We start from the raw sequence: 25,453 nt of genomic DNA, 5'->3' as shown, positions 1-25,453 counted from the left end.
CCCAAGATTGAGGGGCTGTAGAGTAGAGACCCTAGAGCCAGATAAGCCTGGGTTTGAATGCCAGCTCTATCTTGGGCTCACCATATGGAGTTAAAAAAAGACAATGGGCATCTCTGGGCCTCATATTCTTCTTCTGTAAAATGGGGACAAACTGTACTCAGCTCACTGGATTACTGGATAATTAAGTGAGTTGTTACACATGATGCACTTTGAAACGCACTCATCACATACATACTGGACAAACACTGTCAGAAATAAATCACCATGAAGCATGAGCACCTTCAAAGGCAGAGCTACTTTGGTCTTCTGCCCCATACATCACAGCCTGTACCATGGGACAATGCTGAAATGAAGGCACAGAAGGGCTGCCTTTAAAACTGCACTGCCAGGAATTGCCTCTATAAATCTATTCAAAACAGTACAGTGAGACATTTGTACAGAGGTGTTCGCAGCAGTATTGTTTACAAAACATTAAAAAAAGTGGGGGGAGGAGGCATCTTAAACGTCCACCTGCAGAGGGCTAGTTAAATAAACTATATAAATTCATACAATGGCATATTTTGCAGCATTTATAAAGAATGAGGTGGAACTATGTGGGGTAACTGGGAAGATCTCCAGGATGTATTAAGTCAATGGACAAAAATACTTAGGTTTATGCCGTTTATGTCTATGTTTTCCGAATCTTTGCACTAGACCTTTTAACAGAGGTTTCCTGTGAGAAGGAGGAAAATCAACTTACACTTAAAGATGTTTAAGTTCTTTACTCTAGAAAGAATTCCATCTTGTATATTCATTACTTTTACTTCAAGCTGTTTAAAAGTCTTGCTTTAAAGAGTGATTTGCGTTGCGGTGTTTTCCTCTTTGGAGCCAGGTCAGGCCAAGAGGAATAAAATGTGAGCAATGGAAATAGACAGTGAGTACCCAGAGAAGTAAATAAAGATATTTTACTGGTAAATCCACTAGTTTACTGACTAGGAGAAGGAGAAGAGAATCCATCCACCAGGGTGGCAATTTGGGGCCAGTCGTGTGTATAAATATAAGACCTAACGCTGACAGAGAGCTTACGTGTGTCAGACGCTGTGCTCAGCCCTTTCCAATTATTGTCTCATTTAATCCTACCTATGAGAAAGCACTATTATTATCCTCGTTTTACCGAAGGGAAAATGGAGACATGCAGCATTAAGTAACTTGCCGGAGGGCACACAGCTCAACAGCAAAGGGGCTGAGACCTCAACTCTGGCAGAGCCACAGCCCAGCCTGCAGGCTTGTTAGTGTCCAACTGACAGAATCACCACTAAGGGGGCCCAGAGGGGCTCACAGAGATCTCTCCAGCCCTATTCGTGTAACACTATCTGGCATATCATAAAAATTCCATTTTGCTTTCACCTTATGAAAGTCAATACAATACATTCCAATTGCTACCAAAAAATTATGAGCCATCTCATACAGCAGGGAAATCATACAGCCAAAAGGTCAAAAGGTCAAAAGGCTGAAGAATACAGGCAGATGGCTAAAATACACTGGACCCATACGCAGCATGAGAATTTCAACTCTAAAATAACTGAGTGACATTCACAGAAAGACGGTTTTATGTAAGGATGACTAGTCATTTTCTGAAAAACTTTTTCCTGTTGTTACTCAGCAAGAAGTTGGGTGAAAGTACTAGTGGTCTATTATCACAACTTTTTAGTTACATCAGTATCATCTTCTTGGCATGTCCAGGAAAGAGCACGGGATCTAAAAATCCAACAGCTGGGTCTGTTTCCTGGCTCTCGCCTTCCGGAACCAGCTGCACAACCTTAAGAAAGTCCCTAAGTGCTACCTGGTCTAAGCATCCCCATCTAAAAAGCTGGGGATAATAGCTACCTCTGTCAAAGTGATAAAATTAATGGGGAAAAAAGGTGACTCCACCTATGCACCACTTGTAATATAAACACCTCAGTAAAATGAGCTGATTTTCTTTTTTGTCCCAGATATGCTGTTGCCTAACCACATGCTTTTCTTTTTCAACAAAGTACTCTTTGGCTTTGCACAGCCACTCCCACCCTTAACCTCTCCAAACATGCAAATAAATATTTTTTTATATTCTGGATTAAAGTTCCTCTGATGGTCATAATAAGTGATTTCAGACAGGACAACTCACTTTCTTAAACCAAAGAGGATCCACACTTGCTCTCTTCTCAGCTACATGAATTTTTAACCATATTCATATTTATAAAACAACACACTGAAGAAGCTCTTGGTACATCCACTGAGCCCCCATCCCTTTTCTAACCTCACAACTAGGTCAATTCTTTTTTATTGGAGGATAAATACTTTACAATATTGTGATGGCTTCTGCCATACATCAACATGAATCAGCCATAGGTATACTAAGGTCCCCTCCCTCTTAAACCTCCTTCCTGTCTCCCTCCCCACCCCACCCCTCTAGGTTCACAGAGCACCAGCTTTGGGTTCCCTGTTCATACCACTGGCTATCTATTTTCCATATGGTAATGTATATGTTTCAATGCTACTCTCTCATATCATCCCACCCTCTCCTTCCCTCACTTTGTCCAAAAGTCTGTCCTTTATGTCTGCATCTCCTTTGCTGCCCTGCAAATAGGATCAGAAGTATCATCTTTCTAGATTCCATACATATGTATTAATATATGATATTTCTCTCACTCTTTCTGACTTACTTCACTCTTCATCCATCTCATTACTTCACTCTTCATCCACCTCATTAGAACTGACTCAAATGCATTTCTTGTTATTGCTGAGTAATATTCCATTGTATACAGGTACCAGTCTTAACAAATCATTCTTGCTTAGGGCACCCTCACATCTCCCAGCCCACCAACCCCCAGTCAAATGCCAATACTTCAAGGAAACCACAACAATGGATAACCAGCAATACTGGCTCAGCTGGTAAAGAATCTGCCTGCAATACGGGAGACCTGGGTTTGACCCCTGGGTTGGGAAGATCCCCGGGAGAAGGGAACGGCTACCCACTCCAGTATTCTGGCCTGGAGAATTCCATGGACAGAGGAGCCTGGCAGGCTACAGTCCATGGAGTCGCAAAGAATTGGACATGACTGAACGACTTTCACAACAATGGATAACCAGCAATCCTCAAAGAAAATCTTCTTGTATTCACAATTAGGAATGTGATAAATATCTACCTAATGTTTAATGTACATTCACAATTTGGACATGAACAGTAGGCACAAAGTTAATGTTCTTCCCTGTACCCACTGCAAAAAATGCCCCTGAAACAGGGGCAATTATCACATCAAAACTTACAATGCCCTTAATAAAATAATAGTCTGTTTCATATTCATCCTCTGTTTTTAAGTCTCATCTAGAAAATGCCACTGTGTTCATCCCATAAATCCAGACTTTGAGAGTTTCTAAAAAGTACACAAAACTTAATAACTTGACCCAGTTATTAACAGTATCATAGTATGTCCTTTTGTCTCAAGTAAAAACACTCAACAAAGCAATCAAGCTATAATATTGTCTTCAGAAGATGTAAGTTTAATTTTCTCCCCACATTTGGCTTTGCTCTCATCCTACAGATTTACTTTCACCTATATGAAATGATTTATACTCATATTATTCAACACAGTCATGTTTTAAAATATTTAAAAATGTTTATTCAAAAAGACCTAGTTAAATAAATTATGGTCCACATAGTCAGGAGATTACTTAGTCACTTAAAAAAGAAAACAAAAAGCACTCTAGTACTGAACCTCAAAGACTCAGAAGACATACTTTCATGATATAAAAGAGCAAGATGCCAAATGGCATATAGTGTATATCTTCTTTATAAAACAGGGAAGATATGAGAACACACGTATGACACTTGTATGTATGTGTTTGTATTTACATTTTAAAAAAAATTTCAGAAGAGTAACAGAAATGAATAACACTGGTTTTAATATCTGGGGAAAACAGAAACGGAAATTAGGCAGGTGGAAGATAAATCTAGGAAAGAGGTTACTTACTGAATACTTCTGAAATATTCTGCTTTGAAATATTCCATGAAAATCTATCACCTACTCAAAAATATATTAAACATCAGTTGGTGGTACAAATGACATTCCAGTCCTTTTGATACTAAAACACCACCACCTATAAGGTCACATTTTATGCTATGAGTCTTCTTTCTCTTCTTTCTAATACTGTACATACCCATATTAAACACACACACACACACACACACACACAAACACGCCCCCACGCACACGTGCCTGCATTTAAATCAACAAATTAAAGGAGAAAAATCCTGGAGGAAAAAAAAAAATCCAAATTATTTTTAAACAGCTCCACAAAGCCTTATTCCATATATTTTATTATTATTAATTCCACTAAGGTGAACTGCCATCTCCTACAGATGTTCAGACTTCACTAGTCCACAGAACATCTCTGCCTCAATGGCCCAGGGTCCTCTGTGGTGCCCAGCAGAGAGGCATGCTCACTGCTGCCATACAGATCAGCTCACCTTCATAGGTGCCGACTTCTAGAAGAGTCCCGCTCTGCTCGAGGTCCAAGAACTCCTTCACAGTCAGAAAGTTATAGTCCACGCCAGGCACCTCTCCTTCTCTGGGAGACCGGGTTGTGCCTGTAGCAGACAAGGCAAAAGGCACAAGAAAACATCAGTCCACTGAAAGAGGAAGCGCCCCATCCAGGTGTAATTAAAATAACCAGTTCAGTAAGTACCTAAGCTGACAGACCCACCTACTGAGACAGGGACCTGGCAAAGGTAACTTCTTTCTAGCAGAAAAGCATCCTGACTTCCATCCTCTCGTGCCTGGGCCCCTCAAATACCAGAAAGAGAAAACCAAACACAGCAAGGCAACCCAGGGAGATTTTTATCACTTAAAAGAAATGATGAATGCACTGAATGAAAAGGGTGAACTGGATTTTATACAGATAACATTCACAATCAGCAGCTTTTAGGGCTCCAGTAAATTCTAAAAACATTATCCACCTTAAGCTCAGAGCCTAAGGGGTTTATAATTTTATCACAGGCCTCGAAATTCTTGTGTTCCTCAATACATCCAGCAACTTCCAATGTAATAAGCCCTTTGAAGAAAATGACACCCGCTGCATAAACACATCACTAGAGAAATTCAATTGCCCAAGATCTGTGGCTGGATACCTCCCAGGGATCAAAATGTTGCTGTGTCTCCATGTAATTAATATGTTTGGCAAAAAGAGGCCACCCGTAAGTTCTGACAGGAGAAAAAGGACACTGAATTTGATAGGAAATTCTCCCCCTGAATTAATCTCATCATTCATTCAAAGACTCATAAATATAACAATTCTTATGAAATAACACAGACCCTCTAGAACATTTAAGTCACCCAGCTGAGGTGCTGGGTGAAAGACCTATCATTTTAGCCCAGTCAACCTCAATCAAAAGTGTGGAAGGAGTGTGGTTTACACTCAAACTAAAAAAAGAAACCATAAGAAATTTTGTAGTACATACTAGGAATCTATATTAAATGGGAGGGGGGATTAAAAAAAAAAACAAAAGCAAAATTCATGGTTTCTGCTCCAACATTCAAGTTAGGTAGGGCATATAACCAACATGAGTTCATTCTGCAAGGCACAATTACCCATAGTGCTTTTTGAGTCTTTATATATATATAAAATAAGCAGGAATGTTTTCCTCTAGTCCTAATTCTCCCTAAAAAGCAATTAAATAACCAATTGTATGTTGTCTCTAGTGTTCATGGCAGAACACAGTCTCTGATTGCCTGCCCATGTGAATTTCCATGCATCTACAATAGGTAACCAGAATTCTCTTACGTCAAAAACTCAACACTTTTTGCATATTTTACTCAAGGAAAACACATTTTTAAACAAGTTGATTTTTTCTAACATCGGAAATCTGAGTGTTAGAAAGAGCTGCAAATTATCCATAGTACCAGTTATGTTACAAAGGTTTGCTTGTCATGCTCAGCACACCAGGACTTTCTGGTATAGAAGCCTGCTTGTGTAGTGTCCGAAAGTCTATTCTTAAACTGTTTCCTAAGTTTTTCCCATTTCTTGCTTCCCTGGCAGACTATGACACCCTTGAGGTACTTTACAATGTTTAAATTTAGATCTCGGGTGTCAGGCATATAGTGGGTACTCCAGAGCATACTGCTGTTGAGCAGGTACACATAGAAAGGGAATGAAGAATTCATGGTCTGTCTCATTCCTGAGCTTCTGCTGTTTCTCAGTTTCCTAACCTGTGAAATAAGGACAATAAACTACCTATACATTTGTTGTGTGTATTGAATAAGACAAGGCTTTTAAAAGGCCTAGCTCAGTACCTGTTACCAGATACACAGTTTATGTTATTATTAGAATGAAATGAGTTGGTATTACAGTTCAAATTACATACATAATTGAGCTTCCCTGGTGGCTCAGGTGGTAAAGAATCTGCATGTGATGCTTTGATCCCTGGTTGGGAAAGATCCCCTGAAGAAGAGAATGGCAATACACTCCAGCATTCTTGCCTAGAAAACTCCATGAACGAGAAGCTTGGCAAGCTACAGTCCATGGGGTTGCAAAGAGTCAGACATGACTGATACACTAACACTTTTACTCTCTTCAGTATCCAGTTGAGAAAAAAAACTTAGGGCATAGACAAGAACAATAGGATGGAGGTGATAAGCAATGAGATTTCTATTATGAATTGTGAACACTTTAAACGGCTGTAAGTGACTATATAGGATAGATGTGTTCAAAGTACATCAACTCATCAGGCCATGCTAGGTTTAGATTTTAAAGACAGAAACCGCTGATGGAGTGTGTAAGAAAAACAGAAGAATATGACCTAGGCAAATGGGATGTGCTACTTACAGACATTAAGAAGATGGGGGAATGGTGTATAAGGGGAAAAAAAATTAAGAGTTCACTTCAGAATATGTGAAAGCTTGAGATGCCTATCAGACACCTCGGTGTAGAGAGCTCTGGACAGCTGAATATGTAAATCTGAAAATCAGATGGGTGTTTGGGCCCTAAATTTGAGAGTTATCACTAAACCACTGGCATTTGAAGGCAAGAGAAAGAAAGAATGAATCTAGGGGGAAAGACATGATAGAAAAAGCAGTCAAGAAGTCTGCCTTAAACACAAAAACTTTACAATTTTTGGAAACTAAGAAGAGGAAAAGAGCCTCGGAGGAGATGAAGAGGCAGCTGTCAGCAAAGCAGGAGCAGAGGAGGAGGGTGTGATGCCTCAGAGCCAAGCGCAAAAGCTGTTCAGCCGGCTCTCTGGAAAACACAAACAGTCCACATCATACTGCGAAATTCCAGTGTAGGGCAAGAACAGAATCTCTTTGAAACTTGCTGTGAAAGAATCTGTCCTAAATATGTTCTATATGGCAACTCTCACACTCAAGTCTCCATACCAAAATTCTATTAACTAAATCCATCCCTCCATCCCCAGCACCCCAAAATGTGGATAAATAAGTAAGACCAAATAGAAGATTTTTTTTTTAAGTCTTCCACACCAGACAATATTTTGGTTTTTCTCCCCCTCCTATAATCATCTTATCATTGACATTTCTTCCAATCATATTTTCTGAACCAATTTGTCAGAGTAACTGTTGAGACAACACTAACCTCTGGGACTTCATTTCCTGAAAGGATTGAAGATGATCAAGAACTTGGGGGGAAATGGTACATTTTAGAGGAAAAATGAAAACAAGCAGACACCATTTTCCCTTGGAAATAAATACGCTTAGAATGGCCTTTAAGCAGCAGGGAAAGCGGGTTGGGGAGGATTCAGCTCCACCCACAAAACCTTCAGGGTTTACTACCCAGACAAAACCTTTCCTCTCTGCAGGCCAGCAGGAGCTTACTGGAGTTATCCTCTGAGCAACAGGCCCTGGGCCTGGTCCACATGACCAGACTCCCATTCAGAGATGCTAGGGAGAAAGGGCCTGGGAGGGGACCCCGCCCTCTTCTTTTCTTTCAGCAGAATGACAGGCTGCCTGCTGGACACACGCCTGGCAGATGGCATTTCAAAGGTTTTTCAGGAGCCATCTGGGGTGGGTACAATTATTACAAACCACACTTCTAACAAAGCCAGAAGGGTTACTTCCTGGCAGAAGAGAAGTAAAACAAATTCTACCATGTTTCTCAGGGACAGCGTGTTTGAAAAAAAAAAAAAAAATCACCAGGCTGACAAATGGAGGTTGCTTACAGCTTACTATACCATTTTTTGTTGGCCCAGCTAGAAATCAGGGCAACAATATCTTGCAGCTACTATGTTTCAACAAACAAACACAGAACTCACCTCCTGGCCTTCCAAAAGAAAAAAGAGATAATCAAACACTAGGAAAAAAAGAATAGCTTCCACTTATTTGATGCTTACCTATATTTTAGGTAAAGTGTTCAACAGTTCATCAATAGTGCTATAGCTAATCTTTCTCAGAAACACAGAAGGATTGCTATTATATTCACTTTATTGATGAGGAAGCTGATACCCAGAGAAGCAAAGTAACTTTCCCAAGGTCACATACAACTCAGCTGGGCAGAGCTATGATTTGAAAGTAGGCAATCTGACTTTAGTCAGTTGAAATCATTGTTGTCCAATAGAACTTTCTGCCATATGGGAAATGTTTCATAGATGTGAGCCTAAGATGGGAGCCACGAGCCACATCTGGTTATTATTATTTTTATTAAATACATTTCAGGTGCACAGCATTAAAGTCCAACATGTATATACATGTAGCTATTGATACGTGGCTAACGTGACAGAGGAACTGAATTGAAATTTTATCTAATGTTAATTACTTCAGATTTAAAGAAGCACATGTGGCTAGCGGCAACTGGATTGGCCAGTGCATTTCTAAACCAGGAGGGCATTTCCAGTATTATGTTCGCTACCATGCCCCCAAAGCACTTTCAGCTTTTGAAATAAAAATAAGAAACATATCAAACTGCTTGAGAAGGAAATGGCAACCCACTCCAGTATTCTTGTCTGTGAAATGCCATGGACACAGGAGCCTCACAAACTACAGTCCACAGGGTCACAAATAGTCAGACATGATTTATTGACTTAACAACAACAATCAAACTGCAGAATCTTGTACTCAAACAGGAAACTCATCCTTTAAAAACCTCTTATTTGCTTTGAAAAATGATAGTCAAGCTTTATGTTTTGTACTAAAAATTCTGTTTGGTTTCTTTTGGACATGTTATCTTGGGAAAAAGTCTTCTTAGGTATTTGTGCCTTCACATTTGGCAGCCAAAACAAAAACCGAAAGCAACAAGATCAAAACAAAAACAGTCCTCCAAAATACACACACACACAAAAAGTGAGTTCCTGTGAATATAGGAATGAGTAAATGAAATATAGTAGATTTGCCCTTAGGAATTTTTTTTTTTCTCTCTGTAAAGAAGTACTAGTTAGATGCCCAAGCAGTTATGAGAAAGAATATCTATAATATACAGTTAAGTAATATAAAGTGCAAAAATAATCACTGCATTTTATTGAAAAAAAAGAAAAGAAAGCCCTATGGGTGCTACATGTTTTCTGAGTTAATAAATAGTTAAACGGATGGAATAAATCCTTAACAGTGGTAACCAGAAGAGGATGGGTGCAGAAATGGGAGGAGAAAAAAAATTGTTTCTTTATATCCCTCTGAATTGTACCACTGTGCTTGTAGTTAGTTGTTCTGGTATTTTATAAATCGAATAAAATAATTAGGATAATAAAATAATTCTGAAAGTCCTGATTCTTAGGCATCGTACCCAAACAACTTCAATATTAGCTTAATCCTTGCAAGAACATGCCAAAGAATAGAGGCTCCAACTGAATCAACACACAATACATCCCAAGGTCTCCCACTTCATAGAAAGCTAGCATCAAGGTCCTCAATACTTGCCTTTAGCTACGAATAGGCTGTGGTTGTTCAGTCACTCAGTCGTGTCTGACACTTGGCAATCTAAAGTTAGGAGAAGGTAGCAATACTTTTCTGCCTGATTTTGGTTTTTAAATCTCAAACCATTCATCACTTATACACAGTCTTTTTAAAGTGTTAAAATTTAACAAGATTTGCACCAGAGAAGTGAATACTATCAGTCTTTTATGCACCAGATAATGAATTTGAGCTGTGCCCTGCTGACTGTCTCAGTATGAATTAGCAGTACCCACAAAAGTTTGCCCCCAAAGCTTTAGTGGCTGCTTGCTTCTTGGGCACATTGTATGGTTCATAAACTTTCAGTGTACCTGGCACGAGAGAATCTTGATGAGGAAATCAAAAAAATGACCTTCCTTATCATCAAACTCCACAAACTATGGCTGTACAGAGAATGAGATGGTTGGACAGCATTGCCGAATCAATGGATATGAGTTTAAGCAAGCTGAGAGACAGTAAAGGACAGGGAAGCCTGGTGTGCTGCAGTGCCTGGGGTCGCACAGTCTCACACAACTGAGTGACTGAACAACAACAAATGGCTACAGAAACAAAACCAGATTTGGAGCTCATCTGCATTCTCTCCTTACTTCTAGAATTTCTCTTGAAATATGCAGTTCAAGCAGGAAAAAAATTCTAGAAATGGAAAACTAATATGCTATTTCCTACTGCTAAGCGTTCCCAATCCCATTAAGTTTCAAGGCAAGTCATCACTCCAACTGGCCTCAAGGCTAGACTGCTAGTAGAGAGATCATTACTAAGAGTAAATTGTTAATACTCAATGGGATCATCTGATGTTAACTTCATCTGGGTTTTGCTTATCCAAATGTAAAAAGACTTTTTTTATTTTTGGTAACGAGACTTTCAAAAATCATAGTCACTCCATCTGCTTACAGGTTAAGGAAACAAGTGTTTATGTTGCTTGAAATTCATCAGATATCCAAGATAACCTCATAGTCTTTATTCTTCAGTTGCTGGAGATAAAGCAAAGTAGAACATGTTTTTTCCCCAAATTCACTCAGTTACCTGCCACTCACACAATTTTTCCCCAGTGGCTCAGTGGAAAAAAAATTTGCCTGAGATGCAGAAGCCAAAGGTTCGATCCCTAGGTCAGAAAGATCCCCTGAAGGAGGGCATGGCTACCCGTTCCACTATTTTGCCTAGAGAATCCCATGGACAGAGGAACCTGGCAGGCTACCCTGGGGTCACTAAGAGCTGAAAACAACTGAAGTGACTTGGCATGCACGCACACGGTTTTTGCCATATCTTGAGGTCAAAAGAAATGTTTAACTGCTATATACCTATTAGAATGGGCTTTAAAAAAAAATCTTCCAGTACCAGATGCTAGTGAAAACATGGAGCAACTGGAACTTTTTTATACATTGTTGGTAAGGATGCAAAATGGTACAGCCACTTGAAAAAGAGTTTGGCAGCTTGTTTAAAAGTTAAACATAAATCTACATAGGACTCCCAAATCACACTCCTAAATATTTATCCTCAATAAATGAAAACTCACATTTACACAAAAACCTATATACAAATGTTTATAGCAGCTCTACACATAATCAGCCCAAAACAGATAGACAACGTGAATGTGCTTAAATTGACAACTGGATACACAGTGGTAAATCCTTACGATAAACTCAACAAAAGTTTAGATGTACACAACAACATGGATTAATCCCAAATACATTTCAGTAAGTGTAAAAAAAAAGCCAGACTCAAAAGGCTAGATACTGCATATTCCATTTCAGTGATAGTCTATAAAAGGCAAAACTACAGTAGAGATGGAGAATAAACCAGCTGTTGCCAGGTGTATGGCTGACGTTGACTACAAGGGGGCAGCACCAGGGAATGGGAGGAGTGGGGAGGGTTTGAGGAGGCAGAACAGTTCTGTATCCTGATTGTGGTGGAAGGTGAAGGACAACATACTCCTCAAAAGCCACAGAACTGTACACCACAAAGAGCAGATTTTACTATTACAAAACTTCAAAAAGGAAACACCTGTCATTACCTACAATGAACAATCAGTTCCAGCCTGCCATAAACAACAACTAAAAATAAATACAACAAAAATAAAATTGGTTCATTTCATTTAGAGTCTGAGCTTGAAGTCCACATTCTCTTATTACGAAGGGAGATTAACAAATATTAGAGACTTATGAGCACCAAACTGAGACTTTCTCCTTAACACAATTACAAGCCTTTTTTTTTTTTTTAAATTACAGAGAGAGTCACATGCTCAGTATTAGATTAGATCTTTAACTAGCATCAAGAACAATGCATTTTTTAAAATCATCTCATTTTACCCCTAAAGTCATGTTGGGAACCATTAGGACTAGTTCTCTACCAACCAGGAAAACCCAGGACAGACATTAGAGCCTCTGGTTTTTAAGGTGGAAAACGGTAGCTTCAGAGTCCTACTCCATCACCTTACTCTCTAAAGAATTTAGGTTGCTCCATCTAAGTCTCAGTTTCCTCACCTACACTGATGCTGGAAAAAAATAAAACCATCAAAATTTAAAATAACAATTTTTAAGTACTAAAAATACCTACACCTCTGGACTCTGTGCAAGTACAAAGGGAGACAAGGTGTGTGCCACTCCCATCATGGTGTCCAGCGGGGACAGAATACCCAAAACAAGTAGCTGATGGGCAGCTGACTTGGATTTGGCTAGCTTGGAGACTCGGAGGTGAGTTTCATCAACGCTCTTGGAGATATGTTCAAGGAGAAAAACCTCTCTGCATATGATTTAAATCATTACATATTATTTTGTATTCCTACTAGATATTCTCACAGTCAAACCTGCGTCATTTCTGGCCCTCAGTTAATGCAACCTTCTTTACCCTGGCTAGAAGATCATCTGCCTATTTACCATGTCACCCCATCTATTTCATTTCAACATAAAGATGAAAGGAAGGTATGTCCTACAACTAAGCGATCTTTATGTTTCTACCCTGTAGGGATAAGTCCTAACTCTTTGGCTCCAATTCATGAATGCTCATGTGCTCTTGTCACCATCCCAGAAATACAAATCTTGTAGCATGTGCCATAGCAAACATTTTTCTACGAGTACATGCCTTTTTCTAGGGATCCTGACCAACCACAAGGGTGTAAACCCCCTTACTCCCCAAACAGAGATTTAGGAACAATATATCTACTAATACTGATCACAAAGCCTTGCATGTCTAATATATTCAAAACACTAGTGACTTTTCTATGGTGCTTTAATCATGACTTTAGGCACCCAAATGTGGAGCCACTTGAATAGCTAGTGTGTGTTTCTTCCTGGACAAAAAGCACTTGCTTTTACTGAAGCTTTTGTTTTGCCAGTGCTGCCAGTGAACATGAGGCAGGAACAGAGAACTGAGGACAGAAGACCAATAGACCTTTTCTCCTAAGAGAACGTGTTTATGTTTAGAATCAGTGATCAACAGATGAATGGCTAAAGAAAATGTGGTATATATATATATATATACATAAAATGGAATACTACTCAGCCATAAAAAGGAATGAAGTAATGCCATTTGCAGAAACAAGGATGGACCTAGAGATTCTCCAGTGGAGCAAATCAGACAGAGAAAGAAAATTTAACATGAATCTCTCACATGTGAGATCTAAAAAAATTATACAAATAAATTTATTTATAAAGCAGAAATTAATACAGAGACATAGAAAACAAACTTATGGCTACCAAAGGGGAATTGGGCGGGGGAGGAAATAAACTAGGAATCTGAGATTAACATTTATATATTACTATATATAAAGCAGATAAACAACAAGGACCTACCGTATAGCACAAGGAACTATAACTATATTCAATGTTTTACAATAACCTATAACAGAGAAGAATCTGAGAAAGAATACATACACACGTACATACATACATACATATACATACTCACAGATATATATATGTATAACTAAATCACTTTGCTGTATACCTAGACATCGTAAATCAACTACACCTCAATTTTTAATAATTAGGAAAAGAACAGAATAAAACAAGTCCCGTGCTTGTGTCCTTGTGTCCTTCTAAATCCACTAAACGGTCAAACAGAAACAAGCCTATAGCTACTATGATTGTGCCCACGTCACAGGTGACAAAGCAGGCACGCAGAGATGAGGTGACTTTGCCAAAATGACACAGCTGGTAAGTGGCAGACCCAGGGTTTGAACCCGAGGCTTTACGTCCTCAGGGCAGCAAAAGCCCTGTATATGAAGAAAGCACCGGGCACAGGAACAAACTAGTGTGAGGAGGGAGACAGCTTAGCTTTCATAGTTCTTCATCTCCGTCCTCATCAAACAAAACAAAGGCGTGCGGATGGGGTTAAGCCTGAGAGAGAATGCTCAGCCCCGTTCCCCACGACTCCCTTAATCCAAAACCTGAGCTCCCAGGAAATATGTTTTACTACCTCTTAATCAGAATAATGAGGTAATTCAGGCCAGAATTCACTGAATAGGAAAGTCTAGCAATAACTTGAACATGCATATTAACCATTCTTCCTCTTTGACGCGGTGGAGAGGCAAATACAAAGTCATGGGAATTCTGCATTCACTAAAAACAGGGAAGAGAAAATTTCCAAGCTTTCACAGATTCATTGCAAACATTCAGCATTCAGGCAACTAACGAAAAGAACTTCCAGCACTCCATACGTGCTTTATCAAAAATCAACTCTGGGGGGGTTATCTTGAGGCATTTTTTGTTCAGAAAGGAATTCTGAAAATCAGTAATGCCACAGTTTAGTACTAAAGGCTGTCTACGATAAGAAGGGATTAGATCAGATAGACTTTCAGTATTACGGCAGTTTATACATTTTACTTTCTCTGAATTAATGACAGCAATTGTTTGTATAAAATGGAATGAACTAATGCCAATGATTTCAACCAGGTAATTTCAAAAGCATGTGAGAGAAAACGGTTATTTTGGTGAAAAGCTATAATTAATGGAGAATGTCAAGTTTTCACAAATAAGGTGACTGCAAGCCAATGCTAAATGCTGCTAATCTTTGGCAGCTTTCTTTCTTTAGTTTAAAAAAATAATGAAGATTGACTGCCAATGGGTAGATGGTTTCTTTCAGGGGTGAAAAGATCGTCCTGAAATCAGAAGGCTGGTTTCACAGTTTTAGGAACATAATAAAAATGCTGACTTTTATGGAGTGTACACTATCAGTAACACTGTTAAAAATAATACACCGTACAGATATGCAGAGATAAACAGAAGGTAGTCTCTGTCTCCAAGGATATGACTATTCAGCAGAGGAGTTGTTAACATTTCTGTGAATAACATGTGCATGGCATAAATTTCTTCTTCAACAGTAACTTGCTTTCATTAGTCCTTCCAATATATGAATCAAGTGTAAGCGTGAGATCAGAAATCAGAAATTACTGCCCATGTTATATCTTCCTAAAAACTTCAGGGGTCTGGAACTCTCCCAGAACAGCCATATAGAGACAGAAACTGTTACAAGATCTAAAATCAGACTTGGTGAGTTCAAATTCCTGCTCTGATATTGACAAACTGTGTAACCATAGCCAAGTTAACCATTTTGGGCCATTGTTTCCTCATGTCCACAATAATACCTGCCTCATAAATTTGTGCAAGGATTAAGACAATACATATAACCTGCTAGGTCTGGTCATAATCTGCATTCAATGAACACTGACTGTAACAACAAAAGCATCATCACCGTCACCACCACACCTCCCTCTTCTCTCTTTCCAACTATTCCCTTTAAAAGTAAAGAAAGTAACTACTGCCTCTTCATTACACTGCTATTGTGGACAATAGGTTTTCTGTACATGATGCCTAATTTAATTATCCCAAGTGGCATTCTTTTCCCACAAGTTTCACATTACGCAAAATTTTCTATTTTTAATTGTCATTTGTCAAAACCTCTCACACAAAAGCACACGACTCCCAACCACAACTTTGTGGACTGTATTTTGCTAAGAAATCATAAAGTCAATTCGTTCTGTAAATACCATAATTTTAAATGGTTCTTGTCATTAAGCGCTAGTATGTATCTATAAGGATAGATGCCTATTGGCTGGAATACACTGTGTCTGAATGTGAGGCCCTCAAGTCCCATAATTTCATGTTACCATGCTATTCTTCATACAACTAATTCCTTCCCATGGAAAGGGTAAACATACTAAAGAAATACCATAAACCTGGATATAAAGAGAGAAAAAAATTTACATCTAACACCAAGAGAGAGCAGTTACAAGAGCAAGTCAAGATGGACATAAGAAAAAAGGAGTTTGCATTGATTTAATTAATATACTGGTTCTCAGTCAACCTAGGCATGACAATTCTTAAAGCCTTCTCAAGTATTCAGACTAACAGTCATCACCATGTAAATTTTATTTTGGCTCTTGTCAAGTGTATAACTGCTATGTCAAAGAAAACAAAAGGAAATAGTGTGTGACATACAATATGAGATGCTAAAAGAATAAAGCAGTTTGGTACAACATTAAGCATATACCAAAGAATACATGTTATGGTATTGTTTATGTGTTCCCTTACTTAAACACCAGAGTATGGCCCTTATAATAAAGGAAAACATGGTGTGAACAGTAAAATTTCTAGGATTATGTTTCAAAAGTGTTGAAATTGAGCAAAAAGCATAAAAACTGAGTATTTCTATTTTTTAGCATGTCCTTCTCTGCCTTTTAAATTTCCCTTAATACCGCCCTTCACCTTGAGAAGACTATATTGGCACTCAAAACTCTAACATTCAAAAAGTATCTTTTGAGCCAAGTCCGAGAAATATGAACGTGTGAACATCATGTAAAGATGAGATCCCAGGCAGCTGAATTCACTCCTGGGACTCTGCTATTGTTCATAAGCTACTTATGCTTTTCCCCATAAATGATGACATCAGCAGATTCCCAGAAAACTGAATTACCGCCTTGACTTCCCCCACTCTGGGACCATCCATTATCTTATCTAAATGCTTGCCAATTACCTCTCCAACTCTAAGTCACATTCCAAAAAAATATGGACTGGGAACAACTGCAAAATGATGTAGATCCAGCTGATGAACTGTTATTGCCCTTCTTTTGCTTAATTCATTTCTCAATGAGCAATTACAGTCTCACATTATGCAGTACTTCTCTTGTCACGGCTCTGGGTCATTTTATGTTATAGACTACACTTCCCAGATAGATGACTCATATAAATTATTATTTTCCACTCTGCCTGGTAAGCCAAATGAAGTAGCTTTCAGAGGTGAAATTAAACACAAATTATTAATGCTTCTAAACATTTGCTTGGAAAAATGTAGACAGTGATGAACAGAAGCCTGAGCTCATGTGATATCACCTACACTGACTTTTAAAGTAATGATTTCATTAGAATAATATATGAGATAGCAAAGGTATTATTAGGAAGTGAGTGGCCAGTTTTGAATAAGTAAAATCAAGTAGAAATGTTATTATGAGTTACTTATAATAATTACTACATAAAACTCTAAATTATTCTATGCTTTCTAATAGAAATTGGCCCTTTTCAAAGAAACCTTATTTCAGAGATGTCAGGGGAGTGAAAGAGCTGCCTTCAAAAACAGCCGCATCATTTTTAGTCCACAGGCTTCTCCTTAACCCAAGAAAGAAAATTATGCCCGTGTCCTCAAAACAAACTAGACCTAATATGTGTCCAGATAAAATCAGGTCAAGGATCAAATCAATGACTATTAAAGACAGAACTTAATAAACCAATTCATTAAAAGGCAATGACAAAAAAAAAAAAAAAAAGGCAATGACATCTTAGCTCTGACATATGAACAATCTATCTTTAGTAAAAAGTCGAGCGGTTTCCTTTGTTTTTGGTTTATTTCACCCCTAGTAATTAAATGTCATATTGCACAATGCTTCCTGGTCCTCACTCTTGAGTTTCATCTAATTCATCAGCCCTATTGACAGCGCCTGCTGATCAAGGGGAAGGAGAAGGGAGAGGCCATGTTTATTTCCCTGATGTGGCAGCATGGGTACCGCTGCCGTTAGCTTCCTGTCAGCAGGTGAAGACATGAGAAAGTGATGGATGATCCCGGAGCTGTTACAAGGTATTTTCACCAGATACCTGCCTCTTAACCTATTTACCCAGCACTTACAGTTCCATTTTCTAAGAAACCCACATTTTTGCACAGAGGGAGCAAAGAGTCAATATCTTCTATAAATCCAAAAAGCATAAAAACTGAGTTTTATCCAAAAGCTACCACCATGGCCTTCCACAGATTTGGTTTCACACAACAAAACAAACAAACAAAAAAGGGTATAGGTATTTGACTGAGCCAGCTGGGAAATCCAGAAAGCTTATTTTACTCTCAACATGCCATACTTGTTACATCTGAAAAGAGTAATAAGAGACTAAAGCGATTCATTTTTAAAGTTAGGGACTTTTCACCAATCTGCACAGATTTTTGTTTTACATATGTAAAACAGGAAATGAGACATTTAAAAGCGAAGAGTGCTTTCCTAAACCCTTAAATGAGCAACAACTAAGGTCAGTGAATGACATTTACAACAAAATAAATGTGATATAGGACATTCACAAAATAGGGCCTGATCAAAATTGAGGTAGAAGTGGCTAGCTTAAAAATTAAAAACTTTTACTCTCTTATTTCTCTCTTCAGAGATAAAAAGTACATGCTCTGCTGCTGCTGCTGCCAAGTCGCTTCAGTTGTGTCTGACTCTGTGTGACCCCATAGACGGCAGCCCACCAGGCTCCCCCGTCCCTGGGATTCTCCAGGCAAGAACACTGGAGTGGGTACCATTTCCTTCTCCAATGCATGAAAGTTAAAAGTAAAAGTGAAGTCACTCAGTCGTGTCTAACTCTTCACAACCCCATGGACTGCAGCCTACCAGGCTCCTCCATCCATGGGATTTTCCAGGCAAGAGTACTGGAGTGGGGTGCCATTGCCTTCTCTGAGTACATGCTCTAGAAAATATGAAACCCATAAAAAGCATAAAGAAAACAAGCCTCTCTACCATCCGGAAAGGAACATGTCAAATATATCAATATTCAAGAACCTTAAGTCCCCAGTCACCACTAAGTCCTGATATTTTGAGGTAAATTCTCAGCCATGAGAATCATCTTTAACTACTGCAGCCTCCATTAAATCAGCATAATGACCGTGGCCAATACTGGACAAAGAGAAAGAACTATTTTTTGTTTTTTTTCTTCCAACCACACCAGCACACCTGCCACCGTAACACTTCAATTACACAAATTCTAAAAACGAGGGAGGACACACCAGGAAGTTTATGTAGGAAGCAGTACTGACTGTTGCACAACTCAGAAACCTCTCAACATTTGGAATTTTCAACATTCCAAAATTGCTCAAAAGCCATTTCTTGTCCTGGGCTCCAAGCTCTGGGTCGTGAAAGAAGTTTAACAGCAGTAGCAGTCATGATCAAGAAGAAAAGGAAGAGAAGCAGCAGCACTAGTAACAGCAGGTGTTAAAATAACAATCAGCTCAGTTCAGTTGCTCTGTCCTGTCCAACTCTTTTGAGACTCCATGGACAGCAGCACACCAGTCTTCCCTGTCCTTCACTATTTCCTGGAGTTTGCTCAAACTCATGTCCATTGAGTCGGTGACGCTATCCAACCATCTCATCCTCTGTTGTCCCCTTCTCCTCCTGCCTTTAATCTTTCCCAGCATCATGGTCTTTTCCAATGAGTCATTTCTGTGAAGTCATTTCAGGTGGCCAAAGTACTGGAGCTTCAGCTTCGGCATCAGTCTTTCCAACCTTTAGGACTGACTGGTTTGACCTCCTTGCAGTCCAAGGGACTCTCAAGAGTCTTCTCCAACACCACAGTTCAAAAGCATCACTTCTTTGGCACTCAGCTTTGTTTACGGTCAAACTCTTATATCCAAACATGGCTACTGGAAAAACCAAAGCTTTGACTATATGGAACTTGTCGGTAATTTCTCTACTTTTTTAGTATGCTGTCTAGGTTGGTCATAGCTTTTCTTCCAAGGAGCAAGTGTCTTTAAATTTCATGGCTGCAGTTACCATCTGCTGTGATTTTGGCCCAAGAAAATAAAGACTCTCACTGTTTCCATTGCTTCACATCTATTTGCCATGAAGTGATGGGACCAGATGTCATGATCTTTGTTTTTGGAATGTTGAGTTTTAAGCCAACTTCTTCACTCTCCTCTTTCACTTTGATCAAGAGGTTCTTTAGTTCCTCTTCACTTTCTGCGATAAGGGTGGTGTCATCTGCATAGCTGAGGTTATTGGTATTTTTCCCAGCAATCTTAATTCCAGCTTGTGCTTCATCCAGCCTGGCTTTCACATGATATAAGTTAAATAAGTTAGTTAAATAACCAAATTTGTTTAGTTAAATAAATAACTAATTTATTTAAGTTAAATAAGCAAGCTGACAATATACAGCCTTGACACACTCCCTTCCCAATTTGGAACCAGTCTGTTGTTCCGTATCCAGTTCTAACTGTTGCTTCTTGACCTGCATACAGATTTCTCAGGAGGCAGGTCAGGTGGTCTGGTATTCCCATCTCTTTCAGAATTTTCCAAAGTTTGTTGTGATCCACACAGTCAAAGGCTTTGGCATAGTCAATAAAGCAGAAGTAGGTGTTTTTCTGGAACTCTCTTGCTTTTTTGATGATCCAATGGATGTTGGCAATTTGATCTCTGGTTCCTCTGCCTTTTCTAAATCCCTTTAAAGTACTCCCTCCTTATCCCAGGAGGATACCTTTCAACAACCCCGGTGGACACTTAAAACTACAGATAATACAGAATCCATCCATATACATATATATACATATATATATACACACACACGACATTTTTTTCTTATCATATATACAGTCAAAGGCTTTAGCACAGTCAATGAAGCAGAAGTAGGTGTTTTTCTGGAATTCTCTGTAGTAGTAGACCTGTATAAAATAGTAATAGACCTATATAAAATAGTAATACAGGTCTACTATTATCACCACCACAACCAACCACTTATTAAGCACTTACTATGTGTCAGCCACTGTATAAAGTACAGTTTTCCCCCTTGAAATGTCATCATAACCACAGGGCATAGTGTTTATATCCCTGTTTCCCAAATGGGCAAACTGAGCATTGGAAAGCATGTATTACTTGCTTTCGATGGTCAGTTAAAGAGGGTGCTGAATTGGTATTAAAATTTGGAGTTTCCTGACTCTGGAGCATTAAGTCTGATACCAAATATCTTGAAGTCTCCCTCTGTGTCAGCCACGTTGGTCTCCCTGTTCCTAGAACACTCCAGGCAGTTTCCTGCCTCAGGGCCTTTGCACTTCCCCAAGCCATCTGAGAGGTATGTATACTCAAGGCTGGTGCTGCCTCCTTAGAGGTCTGAGCTCTCAGCCATGAAGCCCGTCCCCTAACATTCCCCCTTCCATTGGACTCTCCCTCCCTAACAGTGTAAGCCGCTTCATGACCTTACTGTCTTCTCTTTGCGTAACACTGAGCTCTCCTTTAGCTTTTTCAGACCCTACATTATTAGATTCTCTCTGCTGAAATACCTAGTATTGCTTCTGTCTTCCTGACTTGACGCTGCTGAATATACTGTAAAATATTACAGTAATTTTAATTTTACATTACAAAGAAAATTTTAAAATATCTTCTCATAGTGGAATGTAAAATCCATGAGAAGAGGGGTTTTTTGTCCTGTTAAAGCTGAATCCCTAACACCTGGAAAAACATCTGGCACATGGTAGGTGCTAAATTCACATTAGTTGAATAAACATATCCCTCTGGTTAGTATCTTAAAACTAACCAAAAGCCACTGTCTACATTTTAGCCTAAAGACCTCCTTGTACCCGATGTCTCCCTGTCTATATCTAAAGCAAATTCTGCCTAATTGTCCTTCACAGACCACCGCATAGCTTTCATAGTGATTTTCAGAATCTGTAATGACTTGGTGTATACGTACAATTATTTACTGTCTTCCTCTTTCATCATGATATTAACCCTGTCAGAAGAGGGCTATGCCTGTCCCACTATACCCTCAGTGACTAGCACAGACTGGGCATGCAGTAGTTGTACAAGTATTTATTGAAAGAAAGGTACCTTGGGGCTTAGAAAACTTCACAAGATGATAATCTCCATGAATGTTTACAAAAAGAAAAAGTAGGAGGAGATTGGAATAAGCAGAGATTTCATTTTGGATCTCCTCGATAAGACCTGAAATTCCAAATGGCTGTTGTTAAACCAGATTAAATCCCACAGCATTATGAGACACAAAGTTATATTCATAAATTAAAATACTTCATAAACATTAATGCCATGAAAAATTTAAATCTGTGTTGAAATCAAGTTCCTCTGTGCATCTGACAAATATTCGCTGAACACCTACTATGTGCCAGGTATTGTATTGTGGAAGTTACTGGGATCCAGCAACAAAATAAACCAAAGTTTCTGTCCTCATGGAGATTATATTCTAATGGGTGGAGATAACACAATAAATAAGTTAATAAATATGTCATATGACACTCAGTGTAAGGGAGAAAAAGTAGAAAAAGAGTGAAAGGAAGTTCTGGATGGTGAAGTGGAATTCAATCTTTTCTGGTCAGCGGATGCCTCACTGAGAAGGTAAAATGCACAGAGGTCTAGATGAAAGGGAGATGGGAGTCATATAAAGAACCCGAAGGAGTATTCTAGGCATACACAGCATGCAACACCAAATACAAATGCCCTGAGGCAGGAACATGCTTGGTGTTTGAATGAGAACATGGAACAGAGACAGTCAAACATAAGAGCAGAGAGGATAAAGATTTGATAACACAGGTAGATGTAGGCCCCCATGAGGACTTTGTTTATTACTTCAAATAAGAAGGGAAGCAATTAGAGGGTTTTCACCAGAGCAGGGTCAAGAGGTTTTACAGACTGATTTTAAGTAGGTCACTCTGTCTCTTGGGTTGAGAACAAACTCCATGCTGGACTAGAACAGGAAGAGGAACAATAGTTAAGAGAATATTATAGAAACTGAAGTAATAGATTGTGAGAAGGGAAAAAAGCTACTAATCCTGCCCATTAAAACACGGTGTCCGGCTGCGGGCTGCGGGCCGCCCGGGGTCGGTGAAGGATCTCAAGATGGCTGGACGGAAACTTGCTCTAAAAACCATTGACTGGGTAGCTTTCGGGGAGATCATCCCTCGAAACCAGAAGGCCGTGGCTAACTCCTTGAAGTCCTGGAATGAGACCCTAACCTCCAGGTTGGCTACTCTGCCTGAGAAGCCACCTGCCATCAACTGGGCTTACTACAAGGCCAACGTGGCAAAGGCTGGCTTGGTGGATGACTTTGAAAAGAAGTTTAATGCCCTGAAGGTTCCTATACCGGAGGATAAATATACTGCCCAGGTGGATGCTGAAGAAAAAGAAGATGTGAAAAGTTGTGCTGAGTTTTTGGCTCAGTCAAAGACCAGGATTCAGGAATATGAGAAAGAGCTGGAGAAGATGAGGAACATAATTCCATTTGATCAGATGACCATTGAGGACTTGAATGAAGTCTTCCCAGAAACCAAATTAGACAAGAAGAAGTATCCCTACTGGCCTCACAGGCCAATTGAGAGCTTATAAGCTCGGGTCCGGGAGAAAGCTCTGGCCCTCGAATTACAAACTCTGGACATTAAAAAGAATTACATGGTTAAAAAAAAAAAAAAAAAAACACGGTGTCCAACTCTACTCCTCTTGAATTAGAATCTGCTTAGTAACTTGCTTGGGCTTCCCTGGTGGCTCAGCTGGTAAAAAATCTGCCTGCAATGCAGGGGACCCAGCTTCGATCCCTGCATCAGGAAGATCCCCTGGAGAAGGAAATGGCAACCCACGCCAGTATTCTGGCCTGGGAAATCCCATGGACAGAGGAGCCTGACGGGCTACAGTCCACGGGGTCACAAAGAGTCAGACATGACTGAGCGACTAAACCAATAACTTGCTTGGCCAAGAGAATATAGAGAAAGTGATGCTATGCTATTACTGAGCCCAGTCAAAAGAACTCTTGCAGCTTGTGACATGGCCTCTTACACTTGCTAATAGGCTTCTGTAACACAACAGCCATGTTAGGAGGGAGCTGACAGACCAACAGAGAGGAGCCGAAGTTCCCATCCAACAGGCCCAGCTGGGCTCCCAGTCAACAGCCCACACAACTCTGCAGCCACAAGAAGTAAACTCTCTAACTCCATGTGACCCACCCAGCCTACCCTTAGGGAAGACACCCCACTGAGACTGAGCCTAACTGCAGACTCATGAACAAGATAAATGCTTACTACTGGTTTTAAGACGCTCAGTTTTGGAGTGATGGAGTGATCTGCGACACAGCAGTGGTTAACTGAAACAATTCACTCAGGACTGGATCAGCCATAAGGGGGAAAAAGTTCTGAAGCACTTATGTGGGAGATATTACATTAATACAGTTAAGAACTTGAGTTTTAGAGTCAGAAAGATTTGTATTTAAACTCAGGTAAGCTGCTTAACAGGTGACCCAAGGCAAATTCATTGATTTTTCTGAACTTCAGCTTCCCTGTCTGTAAATGAGATTAATATTAGGACCTAGTTTCTAAAAATATACTGAGGCTACATTGAGATAATGTACATTAAATACTCTGCCAGTGCCTGACATATGATGAGTGCTCTTTCCAAAAAAAAAAAATAAAGTATGCCAGCTAAAGAATTGATTTTCACCTTTTTAAAAAATGGCATTTTCATGAGGAACATTTTCAAAATGGAAACTTGTGTGGCATGACTCCCTGATTTCCATTACATTAAGAGCTGAACTACAAAAAGAATTAGTCCCAGGGGAATCAGCAACCACAGTTGACTACCCATCTTCTAAGCGTGAACAGTGTTTATTAAGATGTCTTAGTTGTCTTATTATGATCTGTCAAACTTCCTTTCAGAAGCCTCTTGTGACTGATGAAGCACGGTGGTAACAGAAGCTAACTAAATACCTCAGCATAATAACCCTTACAAAATTTAAGACCACCAAATCTATTTTGGCAAAGTTTTAGCCAATCCAGGGGAGGGCAAACCATCATGATATCAACTTATAAGATTCTGTAAGTTCATAAAAGAAAGAGAATGACTTTATCATTCTATTCAGAATCTCGCTGCTGATAATTAGTGCAAACTCCATCATAAAATCCAAGACATGCAATGTAACATTCACCACAAACAGTGGAAGAGACTTCAAACAGAAGCATCACTGTACCACTTTATTATCCTGGGCTTGATAACAGATCACTGTTTGACACTCACATTCCATTTCCACTTTATCAAGAGATTACACTGAAGGGAGAGTTGCTTTTAACAGTAAAAGTCTTTGCGTGGCATTTAGCCATGAACAATAAAATTTTGACCTAACAACTATAACAAAACAGAAAAACCTATTGTCATACATCTCTATGTTAAATAATCAGTCCTCAAGATACATCACTGGAAGGACATTAGAAACGAATAATCCTTAAAAACATCAGCAGCCCATGATTTAGGAGCAAGTATGACAAATGTTTAACTAGTTTAATAAATACCTAAATATGCACGCCGATGCGCCATTAGT

General features: G+C 39.3%; 2 protein-coding genes across 20 annotated transcripts in view; one reads left to right on the top strand and one right to left on the bottom strand.

Annotated features, from left to right (window-relative positions):
• Positions 1-25,453, bottom strand: part of MAGI1 (membrane associated guanylate kinase, WW and PDZ domain containing 1) — a 633,420-nt gene that overhangs the window by 122,455 nt on the left and 485,512 nt on the right. For all 19 annotated transcript variants that reach the window (XM_043885421.1, XM_043885422.1, XM_043885423.1 and 16 more), the window contains one exon: positions 4,487-4,606. In XM_043885421.1, coding sequence (XP_043741356.1) covers positions 4,487-4,606 — 120 coding nt within the window. The remainder of the gene's footprint in view (positions 1-4,486; positions 4,607-25,453) is intronic.
• Positions 22,953-23,546, top strand: LOC122682562 (ATP synthase subunit d, mitochondrial-like). The gene has a single exon (XM_043885430.1). It carries the CDS (start codon positions 22,993-22,995, stop codon positions 23,476-23,478), a length of 486 nt encoding a protein of 161 aa, XP_043741365.1. The 5' UTR covers positions 22,953-22,992; the 3' UTR covers positions 23,479-23,546.

Source organism: Cervus elaphus, chromosome 24 (genome assembly GCF_910594005.1).
Source record: "Cervus elaphus chromosome 24, mCerEla1.1, whole genome shotgun sequence".
In the NCBI taxonomy this organism is placed as follows: Eukaryota; Metazoa; Chordata; class Mammalia; order Artiodactyla; family Cervidae; genus Cervus; species Cervus elaphus.
The sequence above is the reverse complement of the archived record's forward strand: the minus strand, read 5'-3'. Positions and strand labels throughout refer to the sequence as shown.

Bases quoted from the DNA above. Each gene is read 5' to 3' on its own strand.
- LOC122682562 (XM_043885430.1), top strand. From the start codon at position 22,993: ATGGCTGGACGGAAACTTGCTCTAAAAACCATTGACTGGGTAGCTTTC.